The sequence below is a fragment of the Platalea leucorodia genome, assembly GCF_965183815.1.
Source record: "Platalea leucorodia genome assembly, chromosome: 7".
NCBI classification, from domain to species: Eukaryota; Metazoa; Chordata; class Aves; order Pelecaniformes; family Threskiornithidae; genus Platalea; species Platalea leucorodia.
The window spans coordinates 2,124,272-2,147,884 of NC_138829.1; the positions used below are offsets into that span (position 1 = coordinate 2,124,272).

Below are 23,613 nucleotides of genomic sequence, written 5' to 3' on the forward strand. Positions count from 1 at the left end.
CCCTGAGATCAGAGCTCATGATTCAATAAAACACACGACTGTCAAAGCGGTCTTGAGTCCTGCTACAGCAAAGAAGCCAATAACACAGTGTGGACAAAAGGTCTCGGAGGAGTTTAATTAATTTAAACTGACTGTTATTCCACTGAAACATCAGGGCTGTAGCAATGCTCATGAGTTTGGCTGCACTATTCAAGAAAAGTAAAGTACATTATCCAAAGATGAAGTGTGGTTTCAAACGGGATTTTAGGTCATGAATCTCCAACTTACTCCCTTTTTCACTTCTATTTTTTCTACTACCTCTCCTTCTTGCCACGTTTCTCTGTCACTCTGTACTGTTCCTGTTTGAAGTGTGTAAAATCTGAGTTGCCCAGACTCTGAAGTGGTTCAATCATTTCTGGCAGTAGGTGCCTTGAAAAAAAGCATCGCTCCTCTAGCCAACCCTGCCACATAGTCATACATAAGTGCATTTTTCTAACTAATTCTCAATTTATAACTGTAAAAAATAGGCTGAAGATGGTTTAGGAAAGGACATAAACCTTTTACTTGGTCAGAAAAAGGTCTTTTTAATTGTTCATGGATTATGTCTTATGACTTGGCTAGAGTGGGACACACTAAGGTCTGAAGGTGTTTTGTCAGTACTTTCTTAGTACCAAAAAAGTTCTCCTCTGTTGAGATAATCCCTTACATTGATTGTTTATAACCTGCCAGAGGCTTGGAATTGTCTTACATGATTTTGTTATAGAATCATAGAATCATAGAATTGTTAAGGTTGGAAAAGACCCTTAAGATCATCGAGTCCAAGCGTTAACCTATCACTGCCAAGTCCATCTATACCATGTCCTCGAGCACCACATCTATCCGTTCTTTAAATACCTCCAGGGATGGAGACTCAACCACTTCCCTGGGCAGCCTGTGCCAATGCTTGACCACCCTTTCGGTGAAACAGTTTTTCCTAATGTCTAACCTAAACCTCCCCTGGCGCAGCTTGAGGCCGTTTCCTCTCATCCTATACTGGGGTAAAAAAAGCAAAAAATCTTCAGCATATACCCAGTAACTTTAGACCATTTTTTTGGTATTAAAAAAAAGTTTAGTTTAGATCTTTTAAACAATTTTGTTTCCTTTTGGCACAATTCTTAAGGAATTGGGCTGGGACCAAAAGCCAACAGACTTCAAGGCTGTTCAGACCCTGCCGTCAGACAGAACGGGGACATCCCTCCCATCTTGCCTCAATGCAGCTGTTAACAGTTTGAACAAGTTTTGGTAAATCTAAAATATCCCTCAGCTGAGCAGCACTGGGAGCTGCCTCTAGCATTTTGTACACCATGACCTCCAATTGGAAAGGAAACAGAAAAATAGGGGTAGGGGGGAGAAGCAAATGCCCCCAGCATTGTGCAGGGCTTTGGAGACAGCGAGATTTGGCATCTTGCTTTGCTGTTCTGTTAAATGATTACAGAGTCAGGATACAGCTGAGGCCCATGCACTTATTTAACACCCTGCTGCCATCGGTCTGTTCATTTATGGTGGGTTTTTTTAATGTATGGAGAAGAGAGGGAGGCTTTAAAACACCAGGATATGCCATTAGCAGCCATTCATGCACCGAGAAGAGGGCTCGTTGTGCCACCATCACTGCCTACCTCGTTGGAGAGATGGGGATAAGCTCAGTCGAGATTGCTTCTCAGAAACCTCCTCATGGGAGCGTTGGGGTTTTTTTTTTTTTTTGCCTATAAAGTTGTGGGGAGGTAAAAGCCGCTGGAGAGGCAGCAGGGAGCCATCCCAGCATAACCCTCGCATGACGTGCCAGATGTTGCCAGTGCAACGTGCTTCTATCCTTGGGGGTCCCCTTGATGTGGCCACCTGAGAGTCACCGATGCTCCTCAAAAAGAGCCAGGAGTCGTATGGAGAAAAACATCATGGGCCCGAGATGAAAAACACAGGGGAAGACTGATGCAACCCACTTTGGGAACCCTGCCACAGCATGTCCAGCAGGGCCAAGAACAGGCAGACGTGGCTAGCTGGCATAGTGCTGTCAGTCTTGGGGACAAGGAACCCACCTCTGAGGGGTCTGGGCAGGCAGCACCCTAATCTTCCCACCCCGATATCACCAGACAGAAGCCAACAGTGGAGTTGAACCACAATAGAAGATGCAATAAAGAAACTGGCATATTGAAAAGAGATGCAAAGTTAATTACAAGGATTAAGTAAATAACTTCCTGTTGATTCTAATTTTAACTGAAAATGAAAAGCAAATTTTGATTGAAATCAAACAAAAATCAATGTTTCCCTCTGCTTTTGCTCTTGAAAACTGAATCCTGAAACAATTCAGTGTCAAAGACAAGATCCAAAGGACAAGGTCCAAAACACTCAACCTGGAAAAGAGGGAAGTGCTGATGATGGGGAAAGATGCTGCTGCTCCCCCTCTCCCAGCAGAACCCTTTCTCTCTTTATCTGAGCTCTGTAACGAGCCAATTCCCACACTATGACGTGCAGTGAGTTGGTTTTGGGGAGAGGTTAGGATGAGGGTGTAGAAGCTTTCATCCTCTCCTGCTGATTTTGTTTTCTCCTTTGTATATGGTATTTGAACTTCTACATCGACAGAGATGTTAGGGCGTACTCAACCCCCCTATCGCCATTGCACTTCTCATGGCGAATGTGCTCCATGGCCATGTCCTTCCTAAAATGAAGGCATGAACCCATTGAGTGCCCTGGATCTAGCTTATTATTTTATTTAGTTATTTTTTATCCTTAATCATTCTGCTGTATTTCAGGCTGATTTAACAAATAACTATGCCACTCATCCAACCCTCTGCTCCAGAAAGTAATGTTCCCGCAAAAAAGCCACAAAATTGATTGAGGGAAAAAATAACCTTGTTTTAAAAGATTTAATGGGACCTCATTTCTGGATTCATATAAATTATTTAGATTAGCACAAACATGAATTCTGCAGTTGAGGAACAAAACTATGTTTTACTGCACTAAAGAAGCTGTTTTGATGTTTGATTAGGTTTTCTTTGAACTTGGCAATTTTTCAAAAAACATACTCCATTTTACTGGGTTTAACCTCTCTGACTCAATCTTTGAAAGCCCCCATTTCTTCCTAATTCTGTTAAAAAGCCATTTCTGTTGTGTGCCATGTAAGGATCTGTTTGGTTTATTAAAAAAATTTTCTCTTCTGTTAATATTTTAAATTTTTCAGGACAGTGAATATTCCTTCTTGTACAAGTGTGAAATGCTTAACACAAAGCAGATACTACCCCACAGCTAATAATAAAACAGAATAAACAACAGCAGATTTTGGTCAAGGCATGAACTACGCCATGACCAAAGGCAGCAATTCGTTTTGACTCTAAAATCTGAAACTGTTTTCCTCTGGAAATTTGTGCAAGCTCTGGAAAACAAATATTCATGGAAAAAAACATTCCTGTAGTTCACCTGCAAAAAACCCCCACCTTCTGGATAACCTATATCATTTAAACATACTGCACGTAAAGCATCTTCAGCAAAGCAGCCCACGGGATGGAAAAAAGGACTTTGCCTTGGTCTGTGTCAAGGAGAAGGGGCTGTGCTCTGCCCCATAGCCTTCCTTTTTATTTGGCATTTTAAGACCACCCAAAGTTATTGACCTAATTAATGTATTTGACTTAATCAGCCATGAATTAGGTTCTTGACAACACACTCATTTACATTTACTCCTCAAAGAAGGAGAAAAAAGATTCTCTAGCTATACTAACAGCGTTTTCTCCAGAAAACCAGCACAGAATTTTCTATTTGTTTTTGGTTTTGCCTTGGTTTTTTTTTTAATCAGATTTGATTTTTAAATTCTGTTTTCTCTAGAAAGTGGCACCATTAAATACAGGTGACTTTTCAGTAAAGCTCCCCTCACAGTCACGTATTAAAACATCAAAACAAAGCAGCATTGGCTCTTAACTTTTTTCAAAACACAATTGTGTCACTGCAAGGAAAGAGGGAAGAAAATCTGGGACGTTTTCATGCCTGAAAATCTAGCTGCTACACCTTGAAAAACTGAAATGCCAGTACACCAGTTTGGAGATGCTAAATAACTCAGCATCTGACCCTGAACCCTTTTCTCTAACCTATCTTACCTAACTTACCCTATTTTCAGGAGCTCACAGATGTCAGACATCAGTTTCCCCCATCACACAACGATGAGGTCACAGGGCTGATTGATAACATTGCAGCGGCAGACCCCAAATTTCTGCAGCGTGCTGGAACTTGACTTTTCCAAGAACACAGCACACATGGGCATAGGCAGCGTGCCTGGAATTTAACAGTTTAAGTAGTAACCCAACTGAACAGAGAGCAGAACAAATGCTTGGGTTTAGTTTGGGTGGAGAGACTCTGCCTTCGTCACTGCTCCCGTTAGCTTTCCTGGCTGCACCGAAGACAGCTGAGACAGACCACTGACTTGCAGGCATGGTTTGACCATGGCCAAGACTCTCCTCTTCAGTAAAGCACATGGCAGTAATCGTCCCTCTGGCACTATGATATTACTAAAAGTGCATTTACTTTCTGGGGAACAGATACATCCAAATCCAGGCTGATAAACACACCTGATCATTTCAGTGAGATCTTCACCCAAACACAAGACGCGGGCAGTGATGCAATCTCTACAGTGGGTCCCTACAGCTCAGCCATCTCGCGAGAGGCACAAAAGAGCATGTGGGTATCTCCAAACCAGCACCACACCAGTTTCGTCCAGGGAGTCCCATTTAGGAGGAAGAGCTGGGCTGTACCAGCTGGCATCGGTGGATGGCTTCACTTCTTTGTGCTGCTGAGCACTCACACATCCCACAGAAGTCAACAGGCTCTGCACTTGCTGACAACCACGAAAATAAGAAAGCTGGTCTTGCTGGCACTGAATTGTTAAAAACCCCAAAAGAAAAGGACAAAAAAGAAAAATATATGCAGTGTTCTCCACTTTTGCATGGTTTTAAAGTAATTTTCCAAAACAGACATCAGATAGCATATTTGTTCAGGCTGTAAATCAGCAGTAAGGAGATGAAAATTCAATCTGAAGCTCTCAATAACACTACCCAAGAGAAGAAGATAAAGAGCAAAGGGAATCGGACCTCAGTCTCATCCTTGCACTCCGGCAGATTTCAAAAGGATAACCATCAGAAAATTGGCCATTAAAGCAAAGTATCTGAGTGCCTGCTGACAGACAGGAACGCATCACCGAACGACCCAGGGCCAAACTACCAGAAGTATCTCAGCGGTTCAGGAAAATGTCATGGCTAATCTCGAGGCAGATGAAGTATCTAAAAGCAATAAGTAGGTTAGTGATCCATGGTCCGGAGCCAGCAGCCAGTCACAAACGACCCGCACAAATTCAGACAGAGTCCAATCAGTACTCTGATTTCTGAAATGTCCTCAGAAATCGTGTACATGCTCCAAGATGATTTGGACGTTAAGGAGTAATGATAGTAAATTGCTTTATTTAAAGTAATCTTTATGACAGAACAATGAATTAGAAAAATAAATAATTTGTCTAACACTCAGAGAAGGTAAAATAGAGGATTTGGGGGCAGGGAGGAGATGGAGCACAGAATTGCAATGGAATACAGAAAGATAAGAGCATCCGAGTACCTGACAGCACAAGTCAGCTATTTTAAAAGAGATTTTTGTGTACGTTGTTGGTACATTTGCATGGACGTTTTTTGACCTTGTGACGTTTCTTCCATACTCTGAAACCAGCGTGGGCCACGTGGGGAGAACAGGGCAGAGGAGGAAGAGGATGAGACAGGTGAGAACAGGGAGACAAGAGGACATCCTTCTGCAGTCCCCCTCCCCTCTTCATCCTTCTCTCTCTCTCATTGTTCAAGTACTAAATTTGGCTTAAGCTGGAGGGAAAGGATACAAAGTGCCTAACAAATACTCTAAGGGAGAAAATGGCTAAATTGAATTTTCTTGTAACGTGGCAGAAAGCTGGCGAAGACTCGCTCTGCCGCTCTGCACTGCCCTCCAGCAGCGGCCCCTGGGGCACCCAGCCGCAAAGACAAGCTCTGCTCTGCATTAAGATGATAAAATGACAAAAAACAAACTTGGGGGAAAAAAAAAAGGCAAGCTGAAATAAACAAACAGGAATAATAACACTGAAGAGAGGATCTTTAGATTAAAAATTAATGGCACTTAGCTAACGGGCACTAGCGCATTGCTGTAGGGCTCCCGCACACCCGTGCAGGGACTTGCTCAAACAGAGAGGACGCAGAGGACGGATGCAAGAAGTCCCTGGGGAGATATCACAGTATTAGAGAAGCAGATAGCATGAACAGGCAAGATTTTGATTTAAAAAACAAACAAACAAACAAACCACCAACCCTCAAGCCCTCTGGTGCTGACTCTACATGACAAATTTTGAATTCACCAAAGTGGATCAGTTTTCTTCAGACTTCAGTCAAACCATGGTTTTACCCTGCCAAAAATATCAACAGCAAACGGTTTGGAGGAAAAATGTCACATATTAAAAGAAAAAGATAAATATTTAAAAGAACAAAGCAAATATAATTCCTTAATTCCCACTGAGGAAAATGTGTATAAGAGAAACAGAAGCGTGCCTACCAAGGAGAATATGTGATTTATTCTAAGAAAAGAAAATGTCTGTATTTCCAGCACAGCATTTGCCTTTCCCATATAAGCTTCCTAAAAGACCAACAGCCATCCCTAACCTGCCCCAGTAACACGCCTGTGATTGTCATTTACCATTCTGCTCCAATTTTTAAAATTAAAAGGACACTACCAATTGAACAGCACACATTTTTGTCCCAACCAAATGGGCTGTATCATTGCTAATATAGAAACACTTCACAGTATAGAATGGAAAGAGAAAAAAGGAAAAATATTTTTCCAGATTTCATTTTTCATCAGCACCTTGTGTTAATTGACCCAGGACGGCCAGCTATGCAGTCAATGTCCCTTTATATTTATTGAAGACATCAGCAGGAGAGAGAAAAACACAGCTTTAAGCCTGAAAAATATAAGTGGGAATGTTCCTATTAATGAGAGAGGGTGAGGGACAGGCCTCAGTATATGAAATTATTGTAATCTGATTCTTGAGCCTGATTAGATTTTGAGTAGATGCCTGCCTTTACGTGATGACCAGGCAGCAGTCAGTGATTTGAGGGGTCGAGTATTTTCAGCACAGGCAGGTGCATCATCCATCCTGGAGGATGCAGGGAATGGAGCAGGAACCCTGCCACTTCCCAGCTCGGGAAGCTATGAAGCCCGTTTGGCAATGCTGAACCTTTCCACATTGACAAGCTGACTTAATTTCCTCCAAGGTCTCCAAGGAAAGAGCCAAGGAGCTCGCCTGTAGCAGCTGCCAGCAGAGCGTGCAGTACAGGAGCACAGCCACCATCCTCAAACAGGGGTAGGTAAGGCTTTGGCCACCAGCCAGAGGCTATCAGCTACCAAGGCTCATACCCTGGGTAAAATAACAGCATGATTATTGCAAGGTTCTCAAGACAAAGAATTAGAGCATAAAATCATATTATTACTCCCCACTTGTGCGTGTTTGAGGCTCATAGGTTTGTTTGGCAGGAGCTCTCCTTTTGGTGGGGGGAGAACAGCAGCATTACAGCGCTAATTGATAAACGCGGCAGTGTTAGGAGGAATACTCAGGCCGTGGCTGTTTGCTTCAGTTCTGGGTTATATTTTTGATGAATTGGCACGCACCTCAAATGGGTCAAAATCTTACTTTTCGGTATTTCTGCCAGGGACCTGGTTTTGCCCCTAAGTTACGATTACTGAGTTCCTTAGACAGCCCCCTTCAACAACTGAGAGTGTGTGAAGAGCTGGTGCTACCAGAAAGACAGGATGGTTTCTTATAGCTTTAAAGCTCACCAAAGTAATGAAAATATTCATTTAAACTGTGCATGTATACATCTCATTGAGAAAAAAAGTGAATAATTGTTTTCAACGCATCAGTTAATCTTTCAGTAGTTTAGGAAGACTATTCTTCTGAAGTATTTTAGATAGGTAGATTATTCTTGATCCCTATGTTTCTACTTCCACACTTGCCAATGAGTTTTCCTAATGTGTCCATGTCATTGTACTCATCCGAGAGCTATTACCAAAAAACCAAACTGGTCAACCAAAACTCACACAAATAACCCAAAACCCAAAACAACTGCTAGCAGTTATCAGCTGGAACAGCAAGGAGGAAAAAAACAGTAACAAGTAACTATTGCGAGCAAGGGTTCAGTAACGCCCAGCATCCCTTGGCCACTGCTAGGGACTACCAAGCCGCAATGACTCCAATGTCTGGCACTGACTGCTACAGGTTCCTGGAAAATGGAGAGGAAAACTGCTGAATTTGACACATCTGTGAAGAGAAATCCAACACACAGCTCCTGCGTGTCCCTCCACCGGTTCGGATGCTGGTCAATCGTTCCATGACGTGCAACCACACTGTGAGGAACAGAACTTACATTAGAGGCATGTCTTCCAGCCAACACACGTACAGTTCAGCTCATGAAAACTGTGCTGAGTTACTTGCTTGGGAAGTTGCCTTCATGCTGACAAAAAAACCCACTGTAGAGCGAAAACAGTTCACTGGCAAAATCTTGATATTTTGGGAGTGTGCAGGCAAAAAGAGTACAACAAATCTGCTTCCAAACAAGCTTTCTGAAACAAGATTTTTGCTTGTTGCTTTACATGAATCCTATAGAGTTTCTAAGAAAAAAATTAAAATGGGAAGCTACAAATAACATACACTTCCATCCCTCAGTGCAAAAGGTCTTCCCTAATAAAAAAGTATTAACAAAGCCATAAAACTTTAAATGGCAGAACACTGTTTAATTCAGCTAACAGGGCTATGGAGAAGAACCCGATACCCTGCAATTTCAAGTGTCTGCCATTTATTTTAAGATGATGCCCTTGTGGCAAAAGCATCCCAGCTTTTACAAAAGGCTGGATGGTAATTCTGCTATGACTTCAGCTTGATGCTCCACAAACCACAGCAATACCACGTATGGTGCCAAGGGCAAAGAAGAAACACTAAGGCAGAAATTTCTGAACAAGTTTCCAGCAAGGATGTTCGCACAAGGCTACACAAGGAATCACATAGCTCCTACCAGGGATGGATGCTGAGATCATACGGAAGGGATGATTCAGTGCCCAGCTCTTCAGATTCAAACTTCCTAAGGCATGTGGGAAAGGAAGGCAGGAGACGGGAGATCCTCAAGCAGACTGAGCGGACACCCCCAGCTAGACTGGGGACACGGGTGGGCACGTGCGTGCCCCCAGCTTTTCTCACAGCGTGCTCTGCTCTGTCTTTAATTCAGTAATGCCAATGAAGCTCCAGAGAAGGGAAAACCTGTGGTCATGGTGGTAGCTAACAATTATAATCTACGTAATTACGAGCTGATTGGCTTGATGTTGCTCTCAGCCAGAAGCACTGAAAGTGTGATGCAAGACTTGATAAGTAAATAATTAAAGATTGGCTCACTAATTAATGCAATATTTTACAGTGAAAAAGTTTCACAAAACAGCACAAAATCAATATTCAAAACTGCCTTTGCTCAACAGTGGGATCAGAAGTTAGTTGGTAAAGGTAGCTACGTCAACATAATGCCATTAGTAGCTTTGTTTAGTACTATCCAGTGTTATGATTACTACTTTAATTAGTATCTCACAAATCATATATAGCATTGTCAAGCCAGCACCATAAACAACGGACAGACCGATTTCACGATGTAACTTAAGCGAGGAATCATGCAAGGATGTGTATCTGGCCCTTTCAAACACACCAGTTGAACAGCTACAAGAATTTAATGTGGATGAAACAAAATATTGTTTCCCTTACTTAAAAAAACCTCTTTGGACAGCAACTTTTGTGAACAATTCAGCCCAAGGCAGCCACCAGCACAGCAAATTTCAACACAAGTGGTCAAAGCTTGCCAAAGTTATAAGCCGCTGAAGATAAAGTGTTATGCTGAGACTTGCCAGGTAATGTCCATTATGGGGAATCTGAATCCTAAATAGCCCCCAGGTGCACAGAATATTGCTAAACAACCCCCACTGTAGCACCAGCCCTTCTGACAGCAACACAAGTGCCTGCTTGATCAATCTCTTGCACACTGGGAACCTAGGAAATACAGAGTTCAACCTCCCCTGCCTTGAAGAGACCCAAGTTGCTGTGAAAAAGGTGTCCCTGGGGTGGCCTGGGCTGGCAGGAGCCGGGATGCGACCCAGGGAGGGCTCCGGGTCTGCCCCGCGAGGGCAGCAGCCTCTCCGGGGAGGGGGACGCTCCCTGCGCTTACCCAGCCTCTTTCTCCAGCACTCAAATCCTTCCTCCACCTGCATGGAGGCTTCTGTGCCATTCATGACATTTTGTGCATCCTTTTTTTTTTTCCTACTTCCTTCCAGCCTTGGCAGGGTTTTAATGACACACTGCCTGAAACGTACTTTTTATTGCTCTTTGGATATGATGTGCAGTAGAAACCACTGAATAAAATATATAGATAGTGAAGCTGCGAGTAGCATGAACTCAACTTTGCTTTCCCACAAATACAATTTTGCTTGACGTTCTTATTTATTTTTAAGACGTTAGCAGGTTAAATCTGCCTCAGATTGGCCCACCTGATATAAATCAACCCCCTTTTCCACATGCGATTTATTTTGCTTGCATCTTCTCAAATCTGGCTCAAAATACAAATGCAATAAAAACAGGTTTTGCAAACTCTAGGGCCGGTATAAATCTTTTCATCCAGGCTGCTTTTAATACTGTACTGAAAACCTTTCTCTTAGCATACCAATGCTTCTCTGCAGCCCCTGCAGTGTGAGCATTGCAGCACACTGTTACTACATGAAAACCTGGCAATAAAAGCAACTAAAAATGGGCTACAACTCCCATTATTCCACCCAAAAGAAAAGCTCTCCACTATCACCGGATTCCTGCCACTGGGCTATTTATTTGCCTTTTTTCTCCATGCGTGCGTCTAAGAAGTGACCCATTTCTTTTCTGTGTTCTCATTCCCAGTGAAATGTAAGCCTCCTTTTTAACCACTTTGTCATTTTTCTTCTACACGTTTTCTGTTCCCCAGCGCTTTAACTTCATCTGTCCTGATGAGACCTGGGACCAGAATACAGCTGCTGCTCTTTCCTGAGAGCAGTTTCAACTCCACATGTCAAAGAATATATTTACTAAATAGGTTGGTTTTAACCTTAAAAGGCTGAGGAAAGCACGAAAGTCATAACCCAAAGTGTTACTCTGAGCATCCTTAACGCAACCATACAGCATAAATTCGCACAATGGTATAAACTAAAAATGAGCAAGGCACGCAGAGGGATGTGAGACAGTACATCATAAAACCACTGTAGTATTAATTTTCAGTTATATGCCTTGCTTTGGCACGGTAATAAATCACAGAAAGCCACTCAGATTGCCCCAGTCTTGGCAAAATAATTGCCTTAGAATAGGTTTCCACAGTCTCAGGTCCAAAGCGTGATGAATAGTCAATTGAACTGCATTTACTCATTTGAGGAAAAAGACTGTTTCTCTGGTTTCCTTCACAGCCACCTTTTGGATTAAACTCCAAAGATTTGAAGAAGTCGGTGGCTGTGAAAATACCTCCAAGCAGGCTCTGAATGATAAGTCAGCCAAAGGCTTGATTACATTTTGAAAGAAGTAGAGCCATCAGTCATTGGGGTGCTCGCTGTGTTCCCACCACATTTGTGCCGTGCACTGCTGGCCCGATGAAATCCTTGCCAACGAGATGCCATTCAACAAAGTCCAAAACAGAAAAAAAAAAAGTATCCACACAAAAGCAGGCCCACGTTTTTTTCCTGTACAAGCAAATTTTACTGAAAAACACTGGGGAGCTGAATTGAATTGTTTCCTTTATTCCCAGGAAAGATGTGTATGGAGGGTCTACCCTGATATCCAGGACTTGTGCAGAGCAGGGTCCCTGAGAGGTGCTCTGCAGCTCATCCATTAAATCCATGCCCTGTCTGCGGGTAGCAGCAAAGCTGATAATAATGCCCAATTTCCTAAACAATGGTAGGGTTCAGGGAGCTGCCATGCTGCCAGCAACCCCAAAAGCAAAACCTCATTTAGATTGGATTGTAGCTGGACCCAAGTCGGCTAAACGAGAATAAAATCCAAACTAAGATGGGGGACCTTTCCTTCTAAGATAGTTCTCCTCCGCATATTCTAAATTTCTTCTTTATTTGTTTCTTTTCCCATCTTTCCTTTTCAAGCCGCTGATGGGAGGGATTTTGAGCTGAAATAGGGCTACTGCTCCAACATCCTTAGGGAGGCTGGGGCTGTTCATGCTGATCTCCGGAGAGAGCCCCCACAGGGCGGGTGGCTGGACACCCCTCCCAGCTGGTGCAGAGGAACAGGGGGTTCCTGACCCACTGCAGACCTTGGGAGGAGATGCTTCACTTAATAGAGATGCTTTTTTCCCTCCAGTGATTCGAAAAAGTGCCTGGACAACCAGCCTAGAGGGATGGGGAGCCTACCGCTGAGGTGACTCCAGCAACCAGAGGACCTCAGCTGGGGCACAACATCTGCTGCAGGCACAGGGTGTTGCAGGATCAGGCAGCTGGGCCTTCAAGTCATAGTAACTAATTTCCAATAGAGGAAGAACCAAGACTTGCACGTCTGAACACCCAGTTCAACATTCAAATCCAAAATACTAAAGATAAAAGACATATAAAGTTTGTCTCAATCCAGTGCATTAATTACACAACATGGGTAGATCATGGCAGGGGTCGCACATCCTCCCCGAGTCTGTGATCTTGTGTACTAACTTCACAAAGTCCTTTGCTTTTTGAGAAAAAGAACAAATTTCAACACCCCTCTGTACTTGGGTAGCTTGAAGTTGCTTGAAACTGTGGTCTGCCTGCCCCGGTTCCCAAGCTCGCTGAGCGTACCAAAAGAGAAGAGGAAATTGAAGCCTTATTGCAAACTTCAAATGGAAGAAATTTGCTGCCTGATGACTCTCTCAGGCCTCTCTCAAAAGAATACAGACGGATGCCTGCAGAGAAGGCATATTTACGTTTTGCATGAAAAATCTTTATCCTCAAACCACTGAAATAAGGTAAATCTCCTGTTTTGTTACCAGCCTCCCCAGAATCCAAACCAGATGTCTTAAGCTATGATTCTACTTCAAGGAATATATCTCTTTGGTAATTCAATAGTTGAAGCAGGAATAGCGTTACCCAACAACACGCAAACCTGCAGCACGCTCAGTCCATCATCTCGGCGCACCAAGACACCGCCAAGCCTACCTGTCACCAGGAAGCTGCACTGGCCAGCGCCCGCTTCGTTGATGATGTTGCAGTTGTAGATGCCGTAGCTGTCGCGGGAGAGGCTGCTGACGGTGTACTCGGTGTAGTCCTGCATGTCAAACTGGCCGGTGCGCAGCAGCTTGCTGCCCAGGCGCCACTCGTAGGTGAGGACCCGGGTGGGATATGCCCTCAGCACCCGGCAGCTCATGGTGATGCTCCGGCCTTGGCCTTGCCGAATCTCCAGGAAGGTGGGCTCCACAGCAGGGGGGTCTGCGGGAGGCAAGAAGGGAGAGCAGGAGATTCATAAGCAAATTAGTGTGAGAAACAGAGGTAATCAGCCACTGCTGAAAGGCTAGAGCACCACAGCATAACCCAGCATCCACGAGAGGGGAACTCAATACCGCTAAGTATACAACCTCAACAGATACTGATCAGCTAGTAACAGAAATGTACATATCCAAAGCATTGCATTCTGCTTATTGATGTTTTCTGCTGAGTACTCAAAAACACCGCGCTGCTTCACCGACGTTATCACTCGAGATGCAGCGAGAGGTCCCGCGTCTGTGCAGCCCAGGAGGCTCAACCCTCCCAGGCCTCACAGAGGAACCACAGACTCCGACACGTGGGACTTTCTGGAAGCGGAAGGGGGAGAAAAAGAGATAAAAGCTTTGACTCGGTTTCGATAAAATGTACAAGGCAACAATGACCCTGGCACAGACCTGTGGCAGCGAGTCTGTGTTCAGCGGGGGACCTAACTTTGCAGTGGGAGAAGACGGATCCATGCAGCAGCACAGACACCCCTCCACACCCCATCCCCACAGATGCCTTCAGGCTTCAACAGATACATAATCTTATGTTACTCTTTTCTGTCCACTCAGGTGGTAGTTTTGATATTCTAGTAAGCACAGAATGGGCCATTTTCCCATAACTTGAATTAAACTGCATTTTAAATAATTTAGATTTGCGGCTACAAACTCTGACAAACTTTTGATCCCAGCGAAATACAAAATACATAAAATATAGCTAACATACAGTGTATGCAAAAACCTAAACTTCGCCCTCCCATTTGCCTTTTGATAACTTAATCATTGCAGAAGAACAAGGGCAACCTGGACAGAATAATGTTGGCACTCAGCTCTTGTCAGCTATTTAGACCAGGTAACGTGCATGAAACACGTGCATGTGTTTGCAACTGGATGCAGAACAGCGAGTGACAAGACATTCTGGCTCTTTAAAAAACACAGCTCATTTTTTAGCCCATGAGAAAGAAGAATCCTGAAAGCCTCCTGTGCCAGTAAGATACATGAAATCTTTGCATCCATATTAAAAGAGCTGTCTTACAGACATGTAACATAAAAACATAAAATCCCTGACGAGCTCTGCAAGAGAACGATCTTCAGAGGGTCCACACCGTGCTCCTTTCAGAAGAAGCTCTCTTTTACTATTATCTCTCCAAGAGCATCCTGTCCTCAGGTTCTTCATTGGTTGGTATCTCTGTAACGGATACCAATAACCTTCAGACTTTTTAATTCCCTACATAATGGAAGCTGTAAACAGATTCCCTCAGCTCCTGTAAATTAGGAACCATACTTGCACGTGTACTGCTGCTCACCATCTCTTGCTTAGACAAGAATCCAGCTAAACACAGAGTACTTGAAATTAAGATAAATTTTGGAGACATGACATCCAGCTATCGTTTTTGTAGCTCATTGCAATAATCACCATTTGTCTTGTATCATGATCCAAATTTGGAATTACTGGGAGAGGACTACCACAATTTGGCAGTAAGGCGAGCAGAGGGGAAGAAGTGGTGAATGGCATCAGAGGTGGGACACAGGACTCAGTGGTACAGGGTGATGAAATGGCAGATATTAACTCTGAGGACAATTGCCCCTGACTGAGATTCCCCCAAAAATGACTGATGAAGAAGAGATGATGTGGAAACTACCGATTCAAAACCCCATTGATCCCAGCCTGACCTTTCCTCTTCGTAGATTAAATATCATATGGCTTTGTATATGGTACTGGTACATGGACTGCAGTACAGCCACAGATAACTGCAAATAAAAGACCAGAAATCCTAAATCCTCAATACTGCAAACCTTCTTTCCATTGACGATATCCCCCTATTTTGTGTCACCAGAAAATTTCATCACAGCATGACTATTCTTTGTGCCCAGGTACAGAATAAAAAATACGAAAGAAGATAAATTTGTAAGAAATTCCACTAGTCTCTCTCTCCAGCCTGATGTTTGCCCTTTCAACACAACCCAATAGTGTCTTCATCTGCCCTGACTGTACAATTTCTCCACCTTATTCTACTCCACTAATAGTTTCCCAAGGCAGTAGCTTTGCAGGGAATTGTTGGCTTAAAGATAAGAGTTATTCTTGGGAAAGAAAATGTGCCAGATCCCAGCTTTCTTCTAAGAAAGAGCTATTTAGCTAGTCAAGCCTGATCTGCCTTTCACAGATTCTCGTGTTTTCCGCTAACCACCCTGTCTTACAATTGTTTTTACTTTCCAAGTACCTTCTAAATCATGATATATAATGGATATCAGATAAGTTACGAATCAAATATACTAATATTTACTATCATCCAGTCATTTCTCCACCCTGAGAAGTAAGCTCTCCTGGTTTTCTTTCCATTTCAGCTGTGATAATTCCATATCCATAACCTCTTCAGCCCTATTGCCTTTACCCTCGCAGCCAGCACCATAATATACTTTCAAATCCAGGTAAAATTATCACCAACTTTGAGCTGGACACAGATTAACCTATAAAATAACACAACGTAAGGATGCTCAAACAGCATCTGACTGAAGACCTTCCTGGCCCAGCATCCTCCACTGGCCCTGAGTGTCCGGGGGAGAGGGAGAGCACAGAGGGCACTGGAGAGCTTTGGGACAGGAACTTCCCGAAAGCTGCGTGTGATGTGTTAAACAGCCTTTTATGTATGATTTTGCTATCATTTTCTCCCATTACTTATAAGCCCATTTAATGTCTGAACATCCAAAACTCGCCTACAATTCGTAATAATGTTCTCTTGTTTGTTTTGCTGCTTCCGCTTGATGCACCGTATTCAGTGAACAGTAATTCTCTGTTCACCTCTCCGTGGCAGCTCTGCTTTAATGACTTTTAGCACATATTGGTATTCAGTCCCCTCTTTCTTCTTCCCCTGGTTTATTTACTTATAATATACTTTAACCTTATAAATAGCTTTTAAATGAAAGTTTCCCCTGCCTTTAAGGTCAAAACAGTCTTTAAAATACAGAATTTCCATCTATCTATGAGCAGATGATACCCAGTGACAGAAAAAGAAAATTAACTTTGGTTGCTCATTTCAGAGTTACACTTTCGCAGGTAATAACTTTAATGGAAAAGGAAAGGGATGATAAAAGCTACAATGTATGATAGTAGCCAGAGCTACCGGTTTATTTTTCTGGGTTTTGTTTTTACAAGATAGTGACTTCACAGCTAGCGAAGGTGCTAGTGTCTCGGCATCTTCTGAGTAACGATGCTCATAAGGAAACTTACTCTGTAGCCGTTTGGAACTTATATGTGTTTAATTCATTTGCATTAGCTCTTCCCCAAGGCTTTAGCAATTTGATTTAATTTACTTTGCTGTACTTATTCCTATCTTTCATAATTCTAGTATTAGTTTTTGAAAAATATATGGAAAAGCCGCAAAGGGAGTACAGTTCATTCTCTTAAACAATTATCTTTGGGAAGCAAACAGTCAGAAGTTAAAACAGGCTTTATATTAATGTTTAATGAATTTTTAGCCTAAGTACATTCGTGTCTTAAGGATTATAAAATGGAAAATGAAGGCTCCCTAGCTATCAAGAGGAACGACAGCAAGGATGCTTGCTTGTTTTAAACCAGGCAGCTGCTCTTCATGGTGTGGATCATATCATGGTCTTTACTGTAAGATTTGTTAAGGAGAAAACATACCATTCAGTGAGTTTATTTTGACTGTGTGGCCTTGAGCAGAGACTTTACCTGCTGATTTGGTATCTCCAATTTGCATTCTAGCCTAAGCAAATTAATTAGGTTCTCTCTCCCAGCTCTAGCAACAGGAATAAATATGAAAAGCTGATGCCTCTGCTTCAGTTTCTATTGTATTTGTGTCCACATTTTACTTGTTTCACCCAATAGGAATGTTATTCTAACAGCAATCTATTTCAGCTACAGAGAAGAAGTAATCTTTAAATACTCTTGGGGCAGGATTTGCACCACAGAAAACAAGACCAGTAAATGATAAATCAGGTCAGGTGACACCATCTTATCAGGGGGCGGAGGGTCTAGGTGGGCAGGGGACCACACCGCTGCCGTGCAGACCAGCCCGTGACGGACCGGACGATGTGGGAGGTGGGACTCACACCCTCCCAAGCTGGGGAACGGTGATAAACCACCGTGTATTTAAAACGCCTGCGAAGCTGAGACGATTTAAGCAAGCGCCGTTTCCAATATCTGATTGAAACATACTGTAAATTATTTTATCGCCTGAGGGATGTGCCTGAGTGAAAAGCCAGAGTCGTTCTAGCTTAAAAAGGCAGCCTTTCTTCTTTCCTTTTCTTTTTTTTTTTAAAGTTATTGAGGGCATGTTTGCCTGTGAGGGAAAGTTACTTGCTAGGATTTGTATCCTGCCTGATAATGAAGCCATGGGCTAGGCAGTCAATTTTTTCTTTTTTTTTTTTTTTTTGTGTCGCCGCCTGTGCCTCTGATATATCATGCCCAGGCTCTGAAAATTACTCTCAGGAAAATTGTGTGGCATTTCTTCAACTTCCAGAAGAGGCAGCACTTCGTCTCCCAGGCCACATCAACGAGTATTTTATAGGTTACAAAGTAGGTATTACATATTATGTTGTTGGCAGTGGGGTTTCTGTACTTTCACAACAAAAAATGGGTCATTAATATATATGTGTAAATATACCAGAATTAGATGCATGGAAGTCTGCCATCTGATATGTGTTTGTATAGATCAATAGAGTCAATATAACATATATAATGTCTGTTCAAATATCTTAATAGGTTTTACCTTCCTCCAATACCATTTGCTCTGAACCTAAAAATAAAAGAAGTCTGTGCACTTTCATTTGATATACAGCTCTGCAGACTTCCTCGGCAAAGCTGCTCAGAAAGCCGCACTCCCGGAGCCCCCGTTGCAGGCAGACAGTAGATTTGACAGTAAAGCTCTATTTTTCCTTTTTTTAAATTCTAACAAGGTACCTCAGCAAAAACTCTTAAAAAAACCCCCAAGCTCCCACGGATGAGTGTGCACAGGTGTGGATGGGGGGGTTCTTGTGTATTAGTAAAAGACTTGAAGACAGGAGGTACCAGGGAAGAAGAGCTGCTGAGTTCACAGTACCTGGGACGCCATCAGATGTCGGTGTGGGCTCCCAAAGACAGCTGCTGCTCACCTTCACGGGCAGTACGGCAGACTGCAGTGCTGGGGGCATCATTAGGGATTTAAATCTGAATCTGGCTAAGAGCAGCTGCAGAAAAATACTGCAATATTGAGTAAATCGGTAACAAAACCCACGCACGTAATTAATTCATCAGTTGCAAAGGAAAACCCAGCTCCTAATGAAGTCCAATCTAATGGAGCCTAATCAAGTGGTGCCTTTCAGGAAGGAAATCTTGGAGCTGCTGTGGATATTTCTCCAAAAACAGCTCAGCGTTCATTAACGGTGCAAACAGCCGGCGATGTCCGGAGCTAACTGAAGAGACCCAGTGAAGCTGTCATGCAGCAGGTTTAAAGCAAATATCAGGAACTATTCCTCTAGACAAAGTACTGCAGCCATTTGGACAACTCATTGCCATTTTTTGTTCTGGAGGTTAAAGCCAGAACAGAGTCAGACCCAGCCGGGCACGATATGCCTATGAGCCGCTGTTAAAACTGGTGGTGGGAATACAGCCTCCAGCAGATCACTGGATGCTGAAACATGCTGGGGAAAGATCGCTCTATTCATCTGCACTGCAGGACTCATTACGATGCTGGCAAAGCCTTACACGATTTCCACCTCTCCGCAGTCGTTATTCCCACGTCTCTCCATCCTCCAGCTGTTCTTTGTGGGTGCCTCCAGCTATTCTGAGGATTATTTTCATATGCAATTGAAAAACAAAATGAAATGGCACTTTAAGCTTTCCAGGTCCTGACTTGGTTTTATTTAACGCAGTAGAAAACAAAACAACTCCAAAAAATAAATTCAAATCAGCTTCCTGGCTACCGTGGAGAAGCAGCCAGACCGATAGCAAGGGCTGGAGAGCATACCCGCTCCAACAGTGCTCCCTTCCAAGGGATTTGTATAAATACTCAACTGGGACCATTAAACTGCTCTCAACCCAGCTCTGCTAAAACAAACTACCCGCTAAAAACCCTCTGATGGCAAAGGATGCGCCAAGCAGCGCGGCTGGGAGCAGACGGCAGCTCTGCCCGCAGCATCCACCCTGCCAGCCCTCCTCTGCCGTGCTTCTCCAACGGTGAACCCACCAAACCCCCCCAATCCCAGGACCCTTTCCCCAGAAGGCAGGGGAAGGAGAAGCATCCTCGCCAGCCCATCTGCTCTGTGAGGAGCTGCTGGAGAGCTGCCTTTGCTTCGGGCACTGCAAAGACTACACGACTTGGTCCTCTCCCAGTTGCATATAAAAAAGCTCTCAGATATGAGAATGGTGGAAGCACTGTGCAAGTCTAGACAGGTAAATTATTTAGTCTTTACAACTCTTAAGTGATTTACAGCTGCTGTTATCCCTTTACATAGGCAGGGCATGATCTCCATGAAAATGCCTCCAACAACTTCCAGAAGTAGGCGGATAATGGAGCATCTCAACCCCAGTCGTAAATAACTGAAAAAAAATAAAGCATAGGCTCTATTTTGTGAAGAAATTGAGAGATCCTAATAATACTGAAGAGTTAGGCAAAAAAGAATCATGAAAATACTCTTTTGAGGCAATGAAAAACTTCTTACAGTGCTGGCCTTACAGATCTTGCTTGGTCTTTTAACGAGACAGAAAATTCAAAGGAATATGGCCAGATTGTAAAAGTACACTTCAGAATTCATATATTTCTGGAATCTATACTGTAGTCAAATTTGTGGTTTTACTTAGCTACTGCGTTGGATGTAGAGGTGACTGACTGAAACCTGATGGCCACGACACAGAGAAGACCAGTCTACATGGCCAGAAAGTTTTAGGAAACTCAAGCACATAATGATTGCAATCCCTGTGAAAATGACAACAGTAATTTTCCAGCCAAAGCTCAGATACAGATATTACAACCTTGGGTAATGGATTTCTTTCAGTGAAACAAAAATTTTATGTCCATAGAAAAAAATCATTTGCACATCTACCCATAAATTAAAATAGAATTGCAAAACCAACCTGGAACCATGCATTCACAAACCATCCCTGTGCACAGAAAATGACCTGCGGCATGCCAAGGGGATCCCTATTTGCATGGAAATTTGCTTTCCAGATGTGACACCACCAAAATTTTCTGAACTTTTTGGACCAAGGGACAACCACTGAGCCTGAGCGTTTCTCCTCGGCGTGCTCAGGCAGGAGCAGTGCTAGGGAAGGGAGGGGAGATCCTGCTGGGGACCTCCGGTGCTGCTGGCTACCTACGGGACCATTACTGTCATGCAGAATAGTGGTAAATGAGCTGTCTTTCTGAAGCACACCTTTGATAATTAGAGCTAATTAGTCTAGGGAGCACCTAGACCAACAAATTTAGGACCCAAGGGAACAGCAGGGAGATATACCAGGGGAGACTTAGGTTGGACATTAGGAAAAGGTTCTTCATCCAAAGGGTGGTGGAGCACTGGAACAAGCTCCCCAGGCAGGTAGTCAGGGCACCAAGCCTGACAACATTTAAGAAGCATTGGGACAACGCCCTCAGTGAATTTTGGGGTCGTCCTATGCAGGGACAGGAGCTGGACTCGATGATCCTTGTGGGTCCCTTCCCACTCAGCACATTCTATGATTCTATGAAATGGAGAAGGGAACATCCACCATATTTACTGTGTTTATCAATCATTGCTGTTACAATATACCACTGGCACTTGAAAAATACCCTAATAGGCAATTTTTTAAAATCCATACCTACCACAAATTACCCATCAGTCCTTAGAAAACATTTCTTACGTAGCAAACATCTCATTACTCAGGGCAGGTGCCTGGGTGGCACAGATAGCCAGGGACCTGTGGGTTTCATGAGAGATACAGCTACGGATGCCAGCTGAGCATCTGCCTCAAGCTCTTGTTCAATTTCTGTTTTCTTTCCCAGAAATCCTTGTGAAGTAGTTTTAGAGATCCTTTTCTTGTTGTGAGACGACTGAAAAATATTTTAAAAATCTTTATTTGGCAACAAAAAGGAACAAGGAAGATCGTTGCCTGTGGTGGAACTATTTCAGGTATATTTTCAGGTTTGAGCAACCTGGTCTAGTGGAAAGTGTCCCTGCCCATGGCAGCGGGGTTGGAACCAGATGATCTCCCTCCCAACCCAAACCATTCTAGGATTCTATATTTTCACTACAATAAAATCTGACTAATATAAAAAAATAGGTATATTTTTAAATAAATAAATCACCAACATTTAAACTTAAAAAAACCCAAACAAACCTAGAAAACAAAACAGATAACTCAGAAAACTAAACAGATAACTTAAATCCTACAAACTTGACAGTGACTATGCCGAGCCCTGCACCGGCTGCGCCAGCACTTCTGGTTTTCTGTCAGCTCTGTCTCTCCGGCACCCACATCCATCTGCATTTCTCTCCCTTGATTGCATTCCCATTGCAAACTCTTTGGGGCAGAACCCGTTTTCCAGAGTAACATGGCTGCCATCCACACAGCATGATACCGCCATGACAGTGGTTACAACTATCCGATAATATGCTAATAAATGAAATACGACAGCACTAACAAGTACAAAAATATTTTCCTCCGAGCCTAGCAATACTCTGTGTTGCCAAACTCAGTTTATAAGCAGTAATTACTCTGGCAAACGGAGAACAAGAGAGGTGCGTTGCCTCACGGATCTCTGCAACCCAGGAAGACGAAGCTGAGGATTATATTGCAGCTACCCAGGTAATTGGATCTATTTATTTTAGGTTATAGTGGTAAATTTATCAGCCCTACCCATTTACGAAGGGTCAGACAAATAAAAATCTACTTTTATTCTCTAGCTTTTTTTTTTTTTTTTTTTTTTAAAAAGAAAGAAAAAGCTTTTTCTCCTAATGAAGCTGAACTTCTGCAGAGGATACTTATTGTTGCTTGCAGAAAATGCTTTAATTGACATATAAGTTAAGCCTTTGAGCAAATGCCCTTCCAGCAGTTCTGGAGGCAGAGAGGACAGTTTAGCTCTCACTCCAAAAGCATAGGGAGCACATTCACGCGTTTCCTCGCTGTGATGAGGTCAGGGATGGGCAGCACCCTTCCCAAGATGCAGTTTAAGGGTGATGCAGTGAGTATCTCCTAGGCTCCTGCAGGGTGCCAGTTATGGAGAAATGTATGGGGGAAATAATACATGAAAATGGGGAAGCTCCTGAATCTAACTCCTTCCAGAGAAACGTTATGGTGCACATATCAACTACCTTTTTTTTTTTCCCCCCATTGTAAAATTAATGTTAAATAGCAGTTTTCATCGGTAGTGGTCAACAAGAACTGTCTTAAAACATCTGAATGGAAAATTTACTTTCCCTAAATAATTTTCTTTTTCATCAAATTGCTATTTTCTTCTTAGAATGCCAGGATCAGCTGAAGCTCATCAGTTTCTAATTAGTTTTCAGACAATTTTGGTTAAAACCAATAGTGGTTTTCTTCGTTACTGAACACTTGAACGCTTCCGTGGGGCAGGTCTAACATATTCTCACAGCAAAAAACTCGCCGTTTTCTGCTCCAGGACTCTTAACAGTATAAATTAGACAAGGCACGTGGGGATGGCATTCAGCGAGAGCTGGTAAGGTGAAAGAGGAGGCCTGAGCTCACAGCAGTGAAAGGCCACACGAGGCACAAATCACAGACAGGTGCCTTTTTAGCTGCTTTTCATACTCAGTTTAATATACTAAAACTGAAACAACAGCAGCCTGGTGATGAAGCTGCACTGACACCATGATGTCGCACGAAACCTGTCTGACATCCTAGAGGATGTAATGGTAAAATCAGCAAGAAAAAGGACATCTCAAATTTATCATTCTTGTCCCGACTTCCAGCCAGCGTCCAGGAGGACGTATCTCATGGGGGACATCTGGCAGAGCTGGGTTTCAGATAAGAGTAAGATGGGACCCCCCCAAAGCACCAATAAATGCTCCAAATGGAGCTGCAAGCCAAAACCACGTATTACCATTCAGGGCCATTATTATA

At 43.1% G+C, this 23,613-nt stretch overlaps 1 protein-coding gene across 2 annotated transcripts in view; it reads right to left on the reverse strand.

The window, feature by feature from the left end:
• MDGA2 (MAM domain containing glycosylphosphatidylinositol anchor 2) overlaps window positions 1-23,613 on the reverse strand; it is a gene marked incomplete at both ends in the record, with an annotated part of 386,860 nt that overhangs the window by 69,167 nt on the left and 294,080 nt on the right. For both annotated transcript variants that reach the window (XM_082317068.1, XM_082317067.1), the window contains one exon: window positions 13,252-13,521. In XM_082317068.1, the coding sequence (XP_082173194.1) occupies window positions 13,252-13,521 (270 nt within the window). The remainder of the gene's footprint in view (window positions 1-13,251; window positions 13,522-23,613) is intronic.